The following is a 15,988-nucleotide window of genomic DNA, read 5'->3' as shown; positions in this document are numbered from 1 at the left end:
TTATTTTCTATCGTATACTGTGTTTTTATTGCCACAACAAGCAATATTAGCTAGATAGACAGACTGACACTGGGTCATTTTATTTGGAGGAAATGAGATTTTAAAAGATCTCCAAGGAAAGTGATTCTTTCTTTCTTTTTGTTAGCATCTGCCAGAAATTCAAGAAAAGCTAGAAAAAAGAACAAGGGGTAGGTACAGTTGGTAGAGAGGAGGAAGAGAGAAGAGAAGCACAAAAAATAACCTTGGAGCATTTTAGAAATAAAAATATGACTAGGTCTCATTTAAGTCTCTCTAGCTCACAGTGCCTGATGGGGTCAAACTCCCAAGGACTTGGGACTCTTCCTTTCCAAATGTCAATCTCAAATTATTTGAGTTTGGCAGAGCTGCACAGAAAAAAGACTTTGAAGTCAATAATCAATTTGAAATATCCATTTTATGCCAGGTTAATTCTTTCCCAACCTCTATGTTTAACACTCCTACTCTAAATATCAGCAATTTGGCAAGTTCCTTTTCTTTCTGCTCTTCATATCTTGTGTTGATTTATAACCACATTCCAGAAAAGGCTCAGTAACCAACCAAAGTTCTAAGATTGATTTATTGCCCTCCATGTCAATTAGAAGATCCTTACAGAAAGTCTTCTATCAGAAACCCTTACACACAGCCTTGGCACACACACACACACACACATATACACACACGCACACACATACACACACACACACACGGGAGGAGCAAGGAGAATGCAGTACTGTGTACTACTCTCTGAGAACCATAATCCAACAACCTTTCTTTCAGAATTAAGGAATCCCAACAAAACTCTCAAGTGCAATGCAACAGCAATTACAACAGCAAGCATACTGCCCAGAAGCCTCTAATGTCATGGGTGAAGTTAGGCTTCCTTGGTAAGAGAAACAAGGTCCTAAGAACCGAACAACATTTAACAACACCACTGCTGCTTGACAGGGACCAGAATTCCCTTGAATTTGGTTAGCTATAATGCCAACCAGTCAGTAAAACGGGGACACACACACATACACACACACACACACCACACCACACCACACCACCCCCCACCCCCCCCTCACAAACCTGCACCATCAGGAGCCGGAGTTCAAGGAGATCAGGCACACACACACACACACACACACACACACATACACACGTAGACGCGCGCAACAGAAAAGTTGCCCGAAAGCCCTACCTGAGGATGGCTGTGTCCCCCTGCCTCACGGTGATGTTGTCCGTGCCTCGGTTAAAATCCACGCTGCGAACAGGCAGTCCTGTGGGAAGAAGGCAGAGCAATCTCAGTAGGACCAGCGGCAACTGTTTCCGATCCGGCTGAACTCTCCCGACCATGGTGGCCACGCCGAGGTGCGGGTCCGCGGGGTGCTCTGGAGGGGTGCGCACTGCTCGCGAGGAGAGGCTTCACCAACAAGGGGCTTTCATCCACAGCGAGCGCAGAGCGGGCTTTGCCAGTTTATGGTCCTTTCCACTTTGCCTCTCTCTTTCCCTCGCTCAGTCTCTTTTCCCTCTAAGACTTAACAAAGCCCTCATAAAACCCAAGCAGAAGGGTGAAAAGTAAAAGCAACACAATTTCAAAAGAGAGAGTGCAAATAGCAAGCCCCCTGAAAGAGCTGAAGAGGAAGCCAAAGGAAGGGGTTCTTGTTTGGTCTCTCAGTTGCTGGATGCTCCTCTGCCAGTGTCTGAGCTGAGCTCCTTCGCTCTGTAACCCACTTTCCCAGGCTGGCGGGCGGGCGGGCGAGGGAGCCGGCACCAAGCCTGCCCGTGAGTGTACAGAAACAGCCACACAGCAGCAGCAGCAGCAGAAGCAGAAGCAGCAGAAGCAGCAGCAACCCAGAGCCTCTCTCCCCCTCCTCCCTTTCCTGTTTCTCCCAGTCCCCGGCGCTCTCTCTGCTCAGCACCTCCCCCCCACCCCCCCACCCTGCTGGTTATCAACAGCCCCTCCACGTCATCCCCTCTGCCCTCCCCTCGACTTGGCCCCTCGCTTTGCACAACTGCCCCCTTCAGCAGCAGCGAGCCTCAGTGAAAGCCTGATGCGCCTTTGGGTTGTCAGGACGACAGCTCCATCTGAGGCCTGGCTGATTTCCTTAAGAAGGGGGAATGGAGTTTAGAGGTACTGTTCAGGAGAGAGGAGAGAAGGAGAGGGACTTAAGCTATAAAAGAACAGGAGAAAGAGTCCAGGAAAGGAGAGGGAAGGAGTGAGGAAAGAAGAAAAAGGAGGTGGGAAGGAGAGTTGCAAATGGGGGGAGTGGGACAGAGAAGGACGGGAAACCATTGAGGTGGGAAGTGAGGGTGGGGAATGTCTTGAAAGATGGGAGAAGGAAACTGAGGAGAAACGTGACAGTGGAGTCTAAGAATAAAAGCCAAAGTTGATTTCAAATGAAACATTCTTGGCAACTGGCTTTGCCTGTTCAAATCTTGTTCATTCTTTCCTCTTTCCTGCACTTTCTCTTACAGGATTAAAATGGTTTATTTTCTCTCCTTCCTTCGTCCCCTCCCCCTCTTGGAACCCCCTTATGAAAGATGGATTTGGAGACAATGCTGGTATTGAGTGGTCTGGAGTGTGAATGCTTGGCTTGTTTTTTCCAAGTGCCAGCCTCAGCAGCTGATCCCTGATCCTTAAATCAACTTCACTCTCCAGGAAACCCTCACTCAATCCTACACATGAGTAATGGTATTAAAGATTACTATTTAAAGGACACACTGAATTGCTACCCAAGTTCCTCCTGGCACTTACTTCTCAAAATGTTCATATGCAAGGAAAGAGATTTGTAAATCACAAACCTTGTCATTTGCAAGGAGACACTAAGTAAGGTTGTATGCAGTACTCCAGCTAATGGCAGACAGGTTACCATCATTTGTCACTCCTTCTATTCCATGAGCCAAGCAAGTGATGAGGACCATAAAGACCACTGATAGTCACTCAAGTGAGAGCCCCGCACTCTTGGACATCTCCCTCAGTACTGATGTTGAGGATGAAGAATGTGTTTGTACCAGCCAAGGACTTTATTTTTCTCTTTTTTTGATTATGTTTATTCAAATAATGAAAGTGTTCATATGGTACAAAAACCAAATGGTACAGGCGCTATAGAATGAACTGTTGTTTTTTTCTTAATCCTATCTTTAGGCAACCCATTTCTCTTTTTTGGAGGCAACATATATTTTTAGTTTGTTATGTATCTTTCCACAAATATTCCATACATATGAAAATAAATATGCACATAGAGAGATATTATACCCATCCCTCTTATGTAAGCAAGTGTTTAGCCTAGGACATTTGCCAAAAATAAAATAAAAAGAAAGAAACATGCTTAGGATTCCTTATCACAGAGCACAAGCCTTAAGGAAACACTGTGCTGAAACTGGCTTGCCCTCAGAATACTCAAAGCACTTTTTCTACTGTGTGTTATCAGTTTAAAAGATAGATAAACTCTTACAGATTATGTGAGGAAAAAAAGGAAGACCTCTTTTGCTTTTAAGAAAAAACTGAGGACTGGAATCTGAATTGTCACAAATTCATAATTGATGGAGTTCAATGAATTTTATGTGTACTGTGCATTCATTTTATATAAATCAAAGTGTCCTATATCAGGGATTATAAGCAGTGCCCAGTTAATAAACCAATGATAGACCACTAAGTTATAACTCAGCTGTTTAAAACTTGGAATCCATTTTGCCACAGGAGAAATGGTTAGGCCAAGTGGATAGTTGACTACAAAACTCATAATCCTGTGAATCCCAGAATCAATGGAAAAATGAGCTTCAACTGCCAAAAAACAAAAACAAAAACAAACAAACAAAACCCCCACAAAGATCAAAGATGCAAGGATTACATAACTTTCTGCCACAATTGCAGAGAAGCACCCTCCCTTGCCCCACACCACCAACAGACTTGGCCTTCTTTGTCAGGCTAATTCTAAGCACTTAGGAATGAAGAGTTAGCTTAGAAAAAGGCTTCTATTAACATATATCCTTTGGTTTGGTGCTTCTTCCATGTCAAATGGAAGAAAAGAGAGATAAAAGAGGCTGGTAGCTATGAGAATTATCTGTTTCCACTGCTAGTGCTAGGTGAATAGTATGACTCCCAGTAAGAGCAGAGATACTCTGAGGGGATGGATCAGACATTTAAAGAGTATGAGCATTTTCCTGTGTCAGTCAACTAGATTTTGTATGAAGAAAGAAAATGTTTTTTTCAGGACAAGGAGAAAGTATGGTGGGTGGTAGCGTATTATAAACAGAAGATGTTATAATCATGATTGTTAGCTAATACCTATACTGGTCACCTCATACTACCAGAAGAACTTGCCTGGTAGTGCTTGGAGAAAACATATGCTTAACATACTGAAACACAAAGTAATTTATATCAAAGTAGTAGGAATGTGGAATTTGTAGCGAATCAATCAAATCTGGAATTTGCCTCTACATTCACTATGAGAAAAGGATATATTAAAGTAAATCTGGATTGTAATCAGAATTATAGAATTGCCTAACCTACCTAATGAGAAAAAAATTACAAGCATATATGTGTACAAAAATCATATAATGTAATTAGAGGTTTTTAAAAATATCTTTATTAAATAAAGTCCATTTCTTGGCCACTTTTGTTAAACTGAATTCACTTACTATGACAACTGAAAGTAAGACACAGTTTTTTAAAAAGACTGTATTTTTAAAAATTCTCTAATTTAGGCTGTTTAGATATTATTTCTAATCAATTAGACTGAATCTCTCTCAACAATTTCAAAATTACGAAGTTTGTTTCCTTTATTTAAAATTTATTATTTACATCCAGGGAGCACTTCAAGTACAGCTCTTTAACCCAGCCCTTGGCCCAGAGGGAGTACTCTGTACTTCATAACTATAAGAACGGAAGAGTGATTAAATGCTCATGCTTACTCAGAGGCTTACCTCACCATTTACAAAATAATAAAAGTGTTTGAGGGTGCACCAGCTACTTCCATTTCAACATTATGCTTTCTCAGAGTTCTTCCTTTTTTCAATTATTGATAGAATCCTTCTGGCTTTTTGTCCTCTATGATCTTTTGTTTTCTAATAAATCCAACAGTCAATATACATTGGATAATGTATCTCATCCTAATGGTACTCCCCTAAATCTATCCTGATATTAACTTCTCTGTTTTCTTTCCTCGGAAGTGTAGAGAAGGAAACAAATAAACGTGTGGCTGAAATTTACACAAGCTATCTTTCTGTAAACCACTATATACATTCTTCCAAGAGGGTTGGCAAAAATGAACATACTTTCAGGTTATTTGTGAGGCAAGTATGGCTGTTAGCCATGTGAAACAGCCATCATCACCCAAGTAAGATGATCTTAACTACTACTTTAAAATAACATACTGCCTTTCTAAAAGAGGCTTTAGAAGATTCTGGCACTCTCCAGGGACAAATGTTGCAGGAAAAACAAAAACTGGCTAACGTCTGAGTACCCTAAGAAGCATGAAAGGTTTATTCTTCTGTTTAGCTTTATAAGGTAATAGGCTCACATGAAATCCAGATGCAGCCTGGAATGCGCAACTAATTTAGCAACACTGCTTGCATTTTATGCTAAACATGTCTATAATATTAATATACTACTCTACATTTCTACAGTTGTAAGGTCTTAATCATAATAACACCATGCCTGTACCTTACTTTTCTAAGTGGAATCAACATTTCCATATGAACTAGAAATGCAGAATTGTTAATACTTCTCCTTAGGATCCCTGGTATGACATTTTCAATGATTTCATCATAATTTAGCAATATTCAAGTATCCCAGTTTACGCTTATAAACATAGTACTATCTTATGTGAGTTTTCTCTGGAATCTAGCCCTTCCAATACAGACACTTCATTGGCATGCGTGTCACTGCCTAAGAAAATCAGTCAGCTGCAAGTCAGTTAAATATTGTCTAAATCTTTACTATAGACCCCCTCCCCCAGTGATGTAGAACACTTTTCCACATCCTGCACAATTAAAAAATCACTCTTTAGTTTGCATTTAGTGCATGTCTTTGTGGTTTGTTATTATCATATCAGTCTTTTGCTTCTAAGTAAGTATACTTTGGTCACTTGTTCTATTTTGGTAGGCATCGACGGTTGGATCTGTCCCAGTTTTTGAAAGACTTTGGGATTCTTAAACTGCTACCTGCATCCTCACTTCCTGCTCCTGCTCGTGATTATGCATAAACATATATGGGCTTACACTTATTGATGCATTTGCACATCAGAAAAGTAATTTTCATGTGACTTATTATTTCCCAGAAATACATACACCAGCCCTTGGACCTTTCTCTTTCTAGGTTGTCCCCTCTGCCACCATGTACAAGGAGGTAGAAATAGTTAAAAAATGCTGCATCTGCATTGCTACTACTCTTTTTGATCTACCCCCCAGATATGGGAAGAATACTGCAACATCTGGAAAGATGACAGTAATGGCATCTTCAGTATAGCAACATGTTAGTATAAGCAGGTAATCAGGAAATTCTACCCTCTATTTGTGGTTGTCGTAGTAACTTGAATTCCTACAATCCGAAAATAGACCAAGGAGAAGTGAGGAATAGTGGAGGTGGGTGTACAATTCCATATTCTGACATGCCCAGTATGTTTGTAATTCATTAATTTGATCAATATGCTTTTATTGATACAGTAGTGAATCAAGACAGGCCAAGACTCTCTTCTATTGAACTTATATCCTAGATGCAGAAATGAACACCATACAAGTACATACATATTAAGATTATTTCAGAGAGTAAATGCTATTAAAGAAAAATGTGTGATACAGAGTACATGGCCTGGAGATGTGGTGATGGGAACATAAAGAAAAGTGGTCAACCAACACCTCTTTTTAGAGGTTGGTATTTTAACTAAATCCCAAAATCTAAGGAGGATTCCACGCAAATATCAGCACAAAGGCCTTTCTGGGTAAAAGAAATGGCATTCACGGCCGGGCGCGGTGGCTCAAGCCTGTAATCCCAGCACTTTGGGAGGCCAAGACGGGCGGATCACGAGGTCAGGAGATCGAGACCATCCTGGCTAACACGGTGAAACCCCGTCTATACTAAAAAATACAAAAACTAGCCGGGCGAGGTGGCGGGCGCCTGTAGTCCCAGCTACTCAGGAGGCTGAGGCAGGAGAATGGCGTAAACCCGGGAGGCAGAGCTTGCAGTGAGCTGAGATCTGGCCACTGCACTCCAGTCCAGGCGACAAAGCGAGACTCCGCCTCAAAAAAAAAAAAAAAAGAAATGGCATTCACAAAGGCCCTGAGGTAGAACTAAGTGTGTCATACACCAGGAACCAAAATAAGGACAATAAACCTGGGATGTAGTTTGTGTGTATGTTATGGGGGTAGTTGGAAAAGACAAATAAAAATTAGAAAGTGAGGAGGGGTTATAATGAAAACATTCCATGTAAGAAATTTAGATTTTAGTTTAATGACTTGAATAAGCAAAGGATTGATATGATCTGATTTACATCTTAGAAAGATTGAAGAATGGACTGTAAAAGAGCAATAGCAGAAGCAAGCAAACAAGCCAAAGAAAATCGTAGTCATCCAGTGGCAACTGGCTTAGACTATGGGGTAAAAATGAGATGGAGAGGAGATTGAGTTGGCTAGACTTGATCATAATGGGAAAATCTTCCCCAAAAGGCTGTGTGCTATCATAAGTGATCAGTGTTTTCCATATTCCAGCATTTGTCCTCACTGTATTAATTCAACTCTAGTATACCCTTGCAGAAAGCCACCACTCATCAAATCATCAAATAAGAATTGACGGAATATCAAGTAGGATGTTATTAATACCAGCTAGTCAAAAAAAGTGTTCCAGTTGCTGCTTTTCTTTAAGTATGAACTTTGCTTACCATTAATATGTTTATTGTGTGTTAATTAAATATCAGTGTAATAAGCCAGTGTGTTAGAAATTAAGAAGTGCATAACAAGATCAACAGATGCTATGTTGATTATAAACTTTACTATTATTAAACTTTACTAAGTATTTCCTTACATATCTATATTTATCAGGTAATATCTATCCTGCTAAATCTAAAAAAATGCCTAGTTAAATATCTTGAGGCTATAAGACATGTAAATAACACCAATATGTTTTCTCCAAAGTTTACTAACAATATCGAGCTGCAGGGCAAGTTTAGTATTAGGTCATTTAGGTCAAAGGGTCCCAGAAGTCTATCTGCTTAAAAGTATCTTCCTGTCTTATCTTGTCTGTAATTCACATTCTCAGCCCTTTGTGCTTTTAATATTGAGTCTAGGAGCATTGCCTAGATGAGAAGAAGAGGATTCACAAACCCTGCCAAATCAGTTGTGTCGCCATGTATGAGAAAGTTCATTAAATTAATGAATAATTCTTGAGACCTATCATATAACAGGGACTGTGCTAACCTCTAAGGAAACAATGATGTACAAGACTGACCACCCTGCCCTTGTGCAAGTCTAATGAGGAAATGGCATTAGAAACTCCTTCCAGAGAGGGATTAAATATTGTCTTGTAAAATTATAAGGCAAACCTTTCAAACTTGCTCTTCAGTATAGAACAGAGGCAAACTAATCAACATATATGCCCAGTCTTCTCTTTGGTGCTGATTAGTACTGAAAATACTAAAATTCAGAGTCCTTATTTTCAGGAACCCAGAAACTCATGAGATAGAGCAATAAGATGAACACACATGAAGCACAGAATAAGATTCGTCAGTGAGTAACTGAGGACTGAATTGTAAGGGAGCAGAATTAAAATGCTATGGGAGTTCAGAAAAAGGAAGCCAGTAAGGGACTTTGTGGAGAAAATGGCATTTTAGGTCATCATTGAAAGGTGTGTAAGAAGATAATGGAGGAAGACAACTCTTTAAGCAAAGTATGGCCATGAGAATCAGTCTGCAACAAGAATGGAGCTGCAGGAAGACTCACCCAACTAACAGAAGGAGAGGAGAGGACAGGAGGAAGAAGGTGGGTTAGAGAAATTACCTAATGAAAATTCCCAAATGCCTGAATGAAGAGTCACGCTTCATCTCATAGTTAGAAGGCTACTTTAGATTCTGGAGGAGGGAGGAGAGACACTGACATCTTAGGGAGCTTATTTTGGCAATGGGAAATTAGAAAGTAGAACAAAGATGAAGTAGAATAACTAGTTAGAAGGCTAATAAAGTTGTAGATGAAATGATGAGAGGCAAACCTTATCAATTATATACACTGTTGCTTCCTAATAATGATGAGGAATGAAATCCTTCATTCAGAGACTTCACATTCATGGGGAAGGACAAGTTGTAGGAAAGTGTATGAGGGTGGAGATGGCAAAAAATTAAAATGGAAAGTTACTCTGTTTCTGTAAGTTGGGGCTAGTGGGGGTCTTGACAGGCATGTTAATGAGTTTGGTCTTTATTCTGTATACAATATGGAGCCATCAAAAACTTTGAGCAAGGAGTATTTTAAGAAGGTAACTAACTGGAAATGGAATGGAAGATAGATTTGGAGAAGTCACAGTCAGGGAAGACCAGTTATAAAATTTCTGAAACAGCATAGTCAAGAGATGACAAAAGCAGACTACGGGACAATGACAGTGAAAAGAGAAAAGAGGTGAAAACTTTTAGAGAAATTTCACAGGACTGATGGGACTTGTCAACTTACTGGATATTGCAGTTGAAAAAATAGGAAGGGTAAACGATGCCTCTCCTTTTCTTTTCTTGAAGTCCAGGTTGATAAAATAGAAACGTTGGGTTAAAAAAAAAAAAAAAAAAGCTAGATTCAGAGGGAATTTGCAAATTCTACTTTTAGAATTCTGGATTGGTTCCTAAACTGGTACTCAAATAGCCTGCACTTCCAGATGGACAGGCTCAGGAAGTTGTCTTAGGAATATGACATTCTTCACAGGAGAGCTGTCTCTGTATTCTGTAATAAACTAAGTCCAGAAATTCAGATTCTTTTCCCCATATTTGTTTTTTTCTTTTTTTCTATCATATGTTTCTGTTACTTCAATATATTTATATATGCAGCATGTTGACAAGTGACCTATTTGCCAATAATGAATCTCATTTTGAATTTTAAAACCACATCCATATAAAAATTAACTGATTCTGTTTCAAGAAGAAATATCATCTGAACTTGTCTCCCTCTGCTGGTTGCATATTGAGGCATCATAAATCTTTTTAAACCACGGTAATATTAGAAATAGAAACATCCAATGATAATGTGTTTTGTTCAACTATAGAGCTTTGCAGTTTGCAAATGTATAGTGACACACATAATTTAATATGGTATCTTCCTGCAACTTTGTGAGATAAACTGTACAAGTATTATCACCCTACTTGTCAGAAAATTACTTTGAGACTTTAAGCCAGTAAATCTCATATGAAATTAGAGGAAAATCAGGAAGCATGTGCAATTAGAAGAATTGCATACTGTTAAAGATAGAAAAGACCCAGAAAATCTTCTTGTTCAATCCTCTGATTTTATAGCTGAGACATGGAAACTTAGACTTTATACAGTTATTTAGGATGACTGAGATTAGTATTTAAAAAGCCCAACTCTCAAAACAGTGCCCTTTCTATTATACCATGCTGCCTGCCTAATAATATCAGGATATAAATCCTTTATAGCATAGCTGAAGCATTTACAGAAGTAGGCTGGGTTGTAGATTGAAAATGTCTGTTTCTCTGAGGCCAAATCTACACTGCATCAGAATATCCCATAGCTATGTTAAACTTATAATAAAGTAAGGAACAACAGGAAAACAACACCAAAATAAATGGAATTTACATCAGTTGGACAAATAAGTAAGGCAATGCTCAATAACCTGTTTGAATAGACTACTTGTCTGTCCAGGCTGGGGCTCTATAACCATAGGCAAGGCTTGAGATGATTTTCAGGAACTCCAGAGTATTACAGACTGTGTTAGTAGAAGAGTTGCAGCGAAATTTTCTCACTCTCCCACTGCCTGGGGCACTCTTTTTTCCTCCCTGTATATCCTACATAGACAGTCTACTATGGCTTTCTGGTTTTCACCTGAATCACTACTCCTCAAAGTTACTCCCATTCTTAATGGATGTCACTATTCTGTCTTGGCAGGAAATAAAATTTGACTGAAATAATTTATACTTGTGTGTGAGTGACTGGTAAGTTCCAACATCTGAAGGGATAGAAATATCATAAAAGGAGGGTTTCCTAAACTCAATACATTTCTAATAGTTAAAATATTAGGAAAAATATTTTCGTATAGAAGAGTCTTTTAATACCTCTTGCTTCTTTCTAGCAAGAGATAAAGACCTTTGTTTTTTAAAAATTTCAGGTCCACAACTCTAAATGTACCTTAAGAGATGCAAAATTAAAATTACAAACATAATCTATATGATCTTAATCCTTCAAGTCATGATAGCTACTCATATATGAGAAAGCTTAGCTTAGATCATCAACTCAACACATTATGTCTATTAAAATTTTTTATAGAGATACTAGGCATCAGTCAGGAATAGATAAATTAATATTACATGTGAAACTTTATATGATATGTGTATATAAATATAAACAAATATGAACACTACAGACAATTCACAAATATACCTACTTTCCAATAAACTTGGTAAATATTCCTGATGCCCATGTCCAACAACAATTTATCAGTTAAAATTTTCACATGGCTTTTTTTCAGGAGTAAAATTAGTCTTCTTCTATGATGTTCTTTTTGATTTCAAGAAAGCATGACAGAATATTGATCTTAGGATAAAATCTGTCTGGTAAGTGGCTTTAGAAACCATTTGTGATGTTTGGAAGTAATGGGAATGAGATGGTATAAGGAATATTGGCTGTTTCAATAGAATTGGGTTATAGGTAGAGCTTTGATCTAGGAAATATCTAGCTTCGATGTATGGACAAGACACTTTCAAGGGTTAGGAGGCTGGGTGAAAGGATAGACAGGGGAGACAATATGGGTTGTGACAGTACTAAATGAAACAGATGAAATGTGAGCCAATATAGGTAGTGAAAGAGAAGGATATGAGGCAATGAAGGGAAACTTGTAATGTGGTCAATTATTTCTTGAGATAGAACATTTTTATTCATAAGCTGATGTGAGACCTTCTAATGCTGGTGCCTGTTTTAATGCATATCATAACTGGCAAAACGATTTTTCTTGGGAAAAAATGACCACCTTTCCATTAAGAAACAATATTGAGTAGTAATTCACAACTTCTTTTCATTCCTACTAATCGGGGTTACATTATTTTTGGTCAGTGATAGTATTGGCAATAATGCTTGGTTACTTAATCAAATAACAAAAATTGATTGATGATCGCCTACTGTGTAAGTGGGTACTCTGAAAGATCTGTAGGAACTGTTCTCTATGATCCCTGTAATGGGATTCCTCTGTAATAAGATGATTTAAATATTGTTAGAAAAAGAAGATCAACACATAGAAAGAGTGATTTGAAAACAGTATGCAATTAAGTCTGAAATTGTGAGAAAAGAGCTCTAAATGCCCAGAAAGGTCACTTCAACCTACTAAGTGGCAGTTAGAATACTAAACACTGAAGTCACAAAGTACCACAGGGTAAGATTCTTACACTCAAAGAGTGAACAGCCTAGAGATAGATGCAGATGAACAGAGAGTGAAAATATAGTATTAGCTTTGCAAATACTCACACAGTACGCGTTCACATAAAGGAGGCCACCCAATCCCGACTGAAGGACTCCAATCCAGACTGAAGGGAAAGTTCTCTGGAAAAGGTAGGAGCTGAGTTGTGTCCTAAATTAGGGATGGAACTAAGGAGTTAGATGTTGATGGTTAAAAAATAATGTGGGAGAAATTTCAAGAGGGTCAACAATAGAGATAAATGTTTGGAGTCAGGTGCCAACACCGTAGAGCAAGGACATGGGGCAGGAAAGAAGGGGCCCTGACCAGAGAAGGATCACCATGGAGTAGCAGGAATCTCCAGATAGGGAGGATGGAGATGGATTATAAAGAACCTTAAGAGACAGAAAGAGGGAAATCTGAATGTAATGCATTAGTAAACAAGAAGGGCTTTAGTCTCTTGGACAAGTTATTGAAAGTGGCACTTGCTCTAACAGCTGTCTGAAATTGAGGACCCAACTAGGACATTTTCTCCATAATTCAAGCATAACAGATAATGATCTGGCAGTCAAGAATAGAGAAGAAAGATAAATGTAACATATATTAGAACAGAAGACTCAAATGGAATTGTTGTCTAATTGTTTATATGAAATGGGTAAGAGGAAGGTATTCAAGATGAGTCCCATGAATCTCCACTTCCTCCCAATCCTGGTTTCTGAAGAATGGAATCATCATTGATAGGGACCAAGAAGTTGAGAAAGAATAATGAAGTATATCGGGGGTGGTGGAGTGAGGAACTAATTCCTCATAAACATCAGGTCTGCTATCTAGTTAACTACTTGTATGAGATGGAGTGTGCCTGTTACTGGTTTTGGCTGCATTAGCTCAACCAACATTAATTTCTCAGGTGCGCACAATTAAGAAAGTAAAACTTGCAAAAAGAAGCCATATGATCCTTTCAATGTTGATGCTTATATTTGTTAGTATTAATAAATAAAATGACATTAATTATTCTCTAATATCCATTCTAAAAATGTGATACACATAATACCTGGGCTTAAGTGGACTTTATGCACTAAAGTTTGAGTGTCATCAACTTATGTTTAATATAACCCAATAATCTATTTATTTTTATTAACTAGATCTCATCTTCAAATTCTTAGGGAGTCCAAAATATTCTGGGATATGCTCACTGAATTTGATTGTTCATCATTATCCTCTGCCCTTGGGTGTCTCATACCTTTCTTTATTCTAATCTATTTCTAACTAGAGCCAGACATTTAAAAAATATATTCTGTACATTTCAAAATGCATTTTGAATACCAAATAAAGTTATAAAACAGCTTTCCTCAATATTAATAAATAATAAGATTTATGTTGGGAAGGTTAGATTTAAGTTTAAATATTAAAGAAGAAATTTACAAAATATAGTTATAAATATGGAGCTGGGCTTTAAGAAAGTATCCCATAGTGGAATACAGATTTAGAAGTCACCAGGGTAAAGGTAAGAGGTAAGAGTTGCAATGCAGGGGTGTGTGTGTGTGTGTGTGTGTGTGTGTGTGTGTGTTTGAGAGACTAACAGAAGAAAAATAAGAGTAGAGTCTAATAACTGCATCTTGAATAGGGTTTGCCATGTTGGAGTAAGAAGTAAGAAGCAAGAAAAGTTGCTCCTCAAAAGCAGCAGGACCAGAGTATATCTCTTTTCATCTGTACAGCACAAAATGCTTTCACATTCATTTGTCTTCACTTGACACCTTATAGCACTCCAGAGAGCTCTTTGGAAGAAAGATGTTTTAAGTGTCAGGTATTAAGATAATAAACATAAAAACAATAATAGATACACAAGACCTTTAAATAGAAGGAGGGTACTGCCTATATTCATCACTAAGTGGTTTGGATCAGTTCCAAAGGCTGGTGGGAAACCAGAGTAGGAAACGTCTAGGGCATCCCTAAGTGTATAGTGAGGTGATAAACACACTGTGTAAGAGGGTGGTCTCCTCTCCAAATATGCCCTTTTGTCTCATCCAAAGTCGTATTAGTACTGACACTAATTCAATAGTTTATTGCTACATGTATAATGGGACTTTCATGGTCCCAAGAGAAATTCTTAGATCACAAACCATCATTATTATCATCGAAGTGGAAGATCATGGACTTTTATGAAAGGAATTGTTTAAATACATGTGGGATTTTTTTTTCTTGTAAACAACTGAAATGAAATCATTCCCCCAAATGTCATTTTATAATGGTTACTCTGATTTGCAAATACAATATGAGATTCTGATGTTATCCAAGCATTTCACAAATGAAATAATATGTTACCTCTGGAAACTGGCAACAAATTATCATTTATCCCAAGAAATATTTTAAAAATTTGAAAAAATATAGAACATCACCAACACCCCCAACACACACAAAAATACATATGCAAACATATTCATTCAGCAACTCATCCTTAATTTAATTAAAGCCTTACTATAGAAGATTAGATTCCAAGGCTGGTTCTTAGTTGTGCTCATGTTGTTTCTAGATGAGGCAAATGCAGAACCAGAGAACTGAAGACTGAAACCTTGAGCTCCAAGTCATGTAGGATGTTTGCAGAAAGAAAGATATGTGTCTGGGGCTATCTTTGGTATTATGCATAGATTCTGAGCTTGAGTTTTCATATTTGACAAATAAAAATCCTACAGATATTCAGATATAAGAAGAAGATTTGGTACATCCCCACTGTATTTCCAGCCACTCAATTGTGTCACCTGAAACTTGGTGCTGAATACTGCACTGATTCTTTATCATCTCCTCTTGCCTAGACAGAGCCAAAGTATTATAATGTACTATACGTCAAAGTCTTCTCAGCAGTTTTTTTCTATCTGAAATTTAGATGGAAAATGTCCTTAATTTATATAGAAAATGTCAAGTTTATGGCCACAGATTTGTGTGTTATAAAACAGCAAAAACATTCAGAGTGAAGGCATATTTAATTTGCAGCTTTTTTGTGTTGATCAAAATTTAAAATGTTTTCCCTTACAAGCAATAAAAAAGGGTAGTTCTGATCACTTCTCAATATCTATAATTATATCCCCCAAATTATAAACTTTAAACCACACAGTTTATTGTATCTTCCAATTTTTTAATTGGATGGGGTCATAGCTGTCATAAGATCCAGCTCTTTCATTTTACAATTGGAATAACTGAGACCCTAAGACTTTAAAGATCTTCCTCAAGGTCACATAATAGATTGTAGGAGAACCAGGATAAAAATTGCATTGGGAGTTATACCTGATGTAAATGACGAGTTAATGGGTGCTGACAAGTTGATGGGTGCAGCACACCAACATGGCACAAGTATACATATGTAACAAACCTGCATGTTATGCCCATGTACCCTAGAACTTAAAG

At 38.0% G+C, this 15,988-nt stretch overlaps 1 protein-coding gene across 2 annotated transcripts in view; it reads right to left on the bottom strand.

Annotated features, from left to right (window-relative positions):
• LSAMP (limbic system associated membrane protein) overlaps nt 1–1,876 on the bottom strand; it is a 664,124-nt gene extending 662,248 nt beyond the window's left edge. For both annotated transcript variants that reach the window (XM_033211182.1, XM_033211183.1), the window contains exon 1: nt 1,202–1,876. In XM_033211182.1, coding sequence (XP_033067073.1) covers nt 1,202–1,356 — 155 coding nt within the window. In that variant the 5' untranslated portion in view covers nt 1,357–1,876. The remainder of the gene's footprint in view (nt 1–1,201) is intronic.
• Between the last annotated feature and the right edge of the window lie 14,112 nt (nt 1,877–15,988).

This window comes from Trachypithecus francoisi, unplaced genomic scaffold (assembly GCF_009764315.1).
Source record: "Trachypithecus francoisi isolate TF-2019V2 unplaced genomic scaffold, Tfra_2.0 Lachesis_group0, whole genome shotgun sequence".
NCBI classification, from domain to species: domain Eukaryota; kingdom Metazoa; phylum Chordata; class Mammalia; order Primates; family Cercopithecidae; genus Trachypithecus; species Trachypithecus francoisi.
The sequence above is the reverse complement of the archived record's forward strand: the minus strand, read 5'-3'. Positions and strand labels throughout refer to the sequence as shown.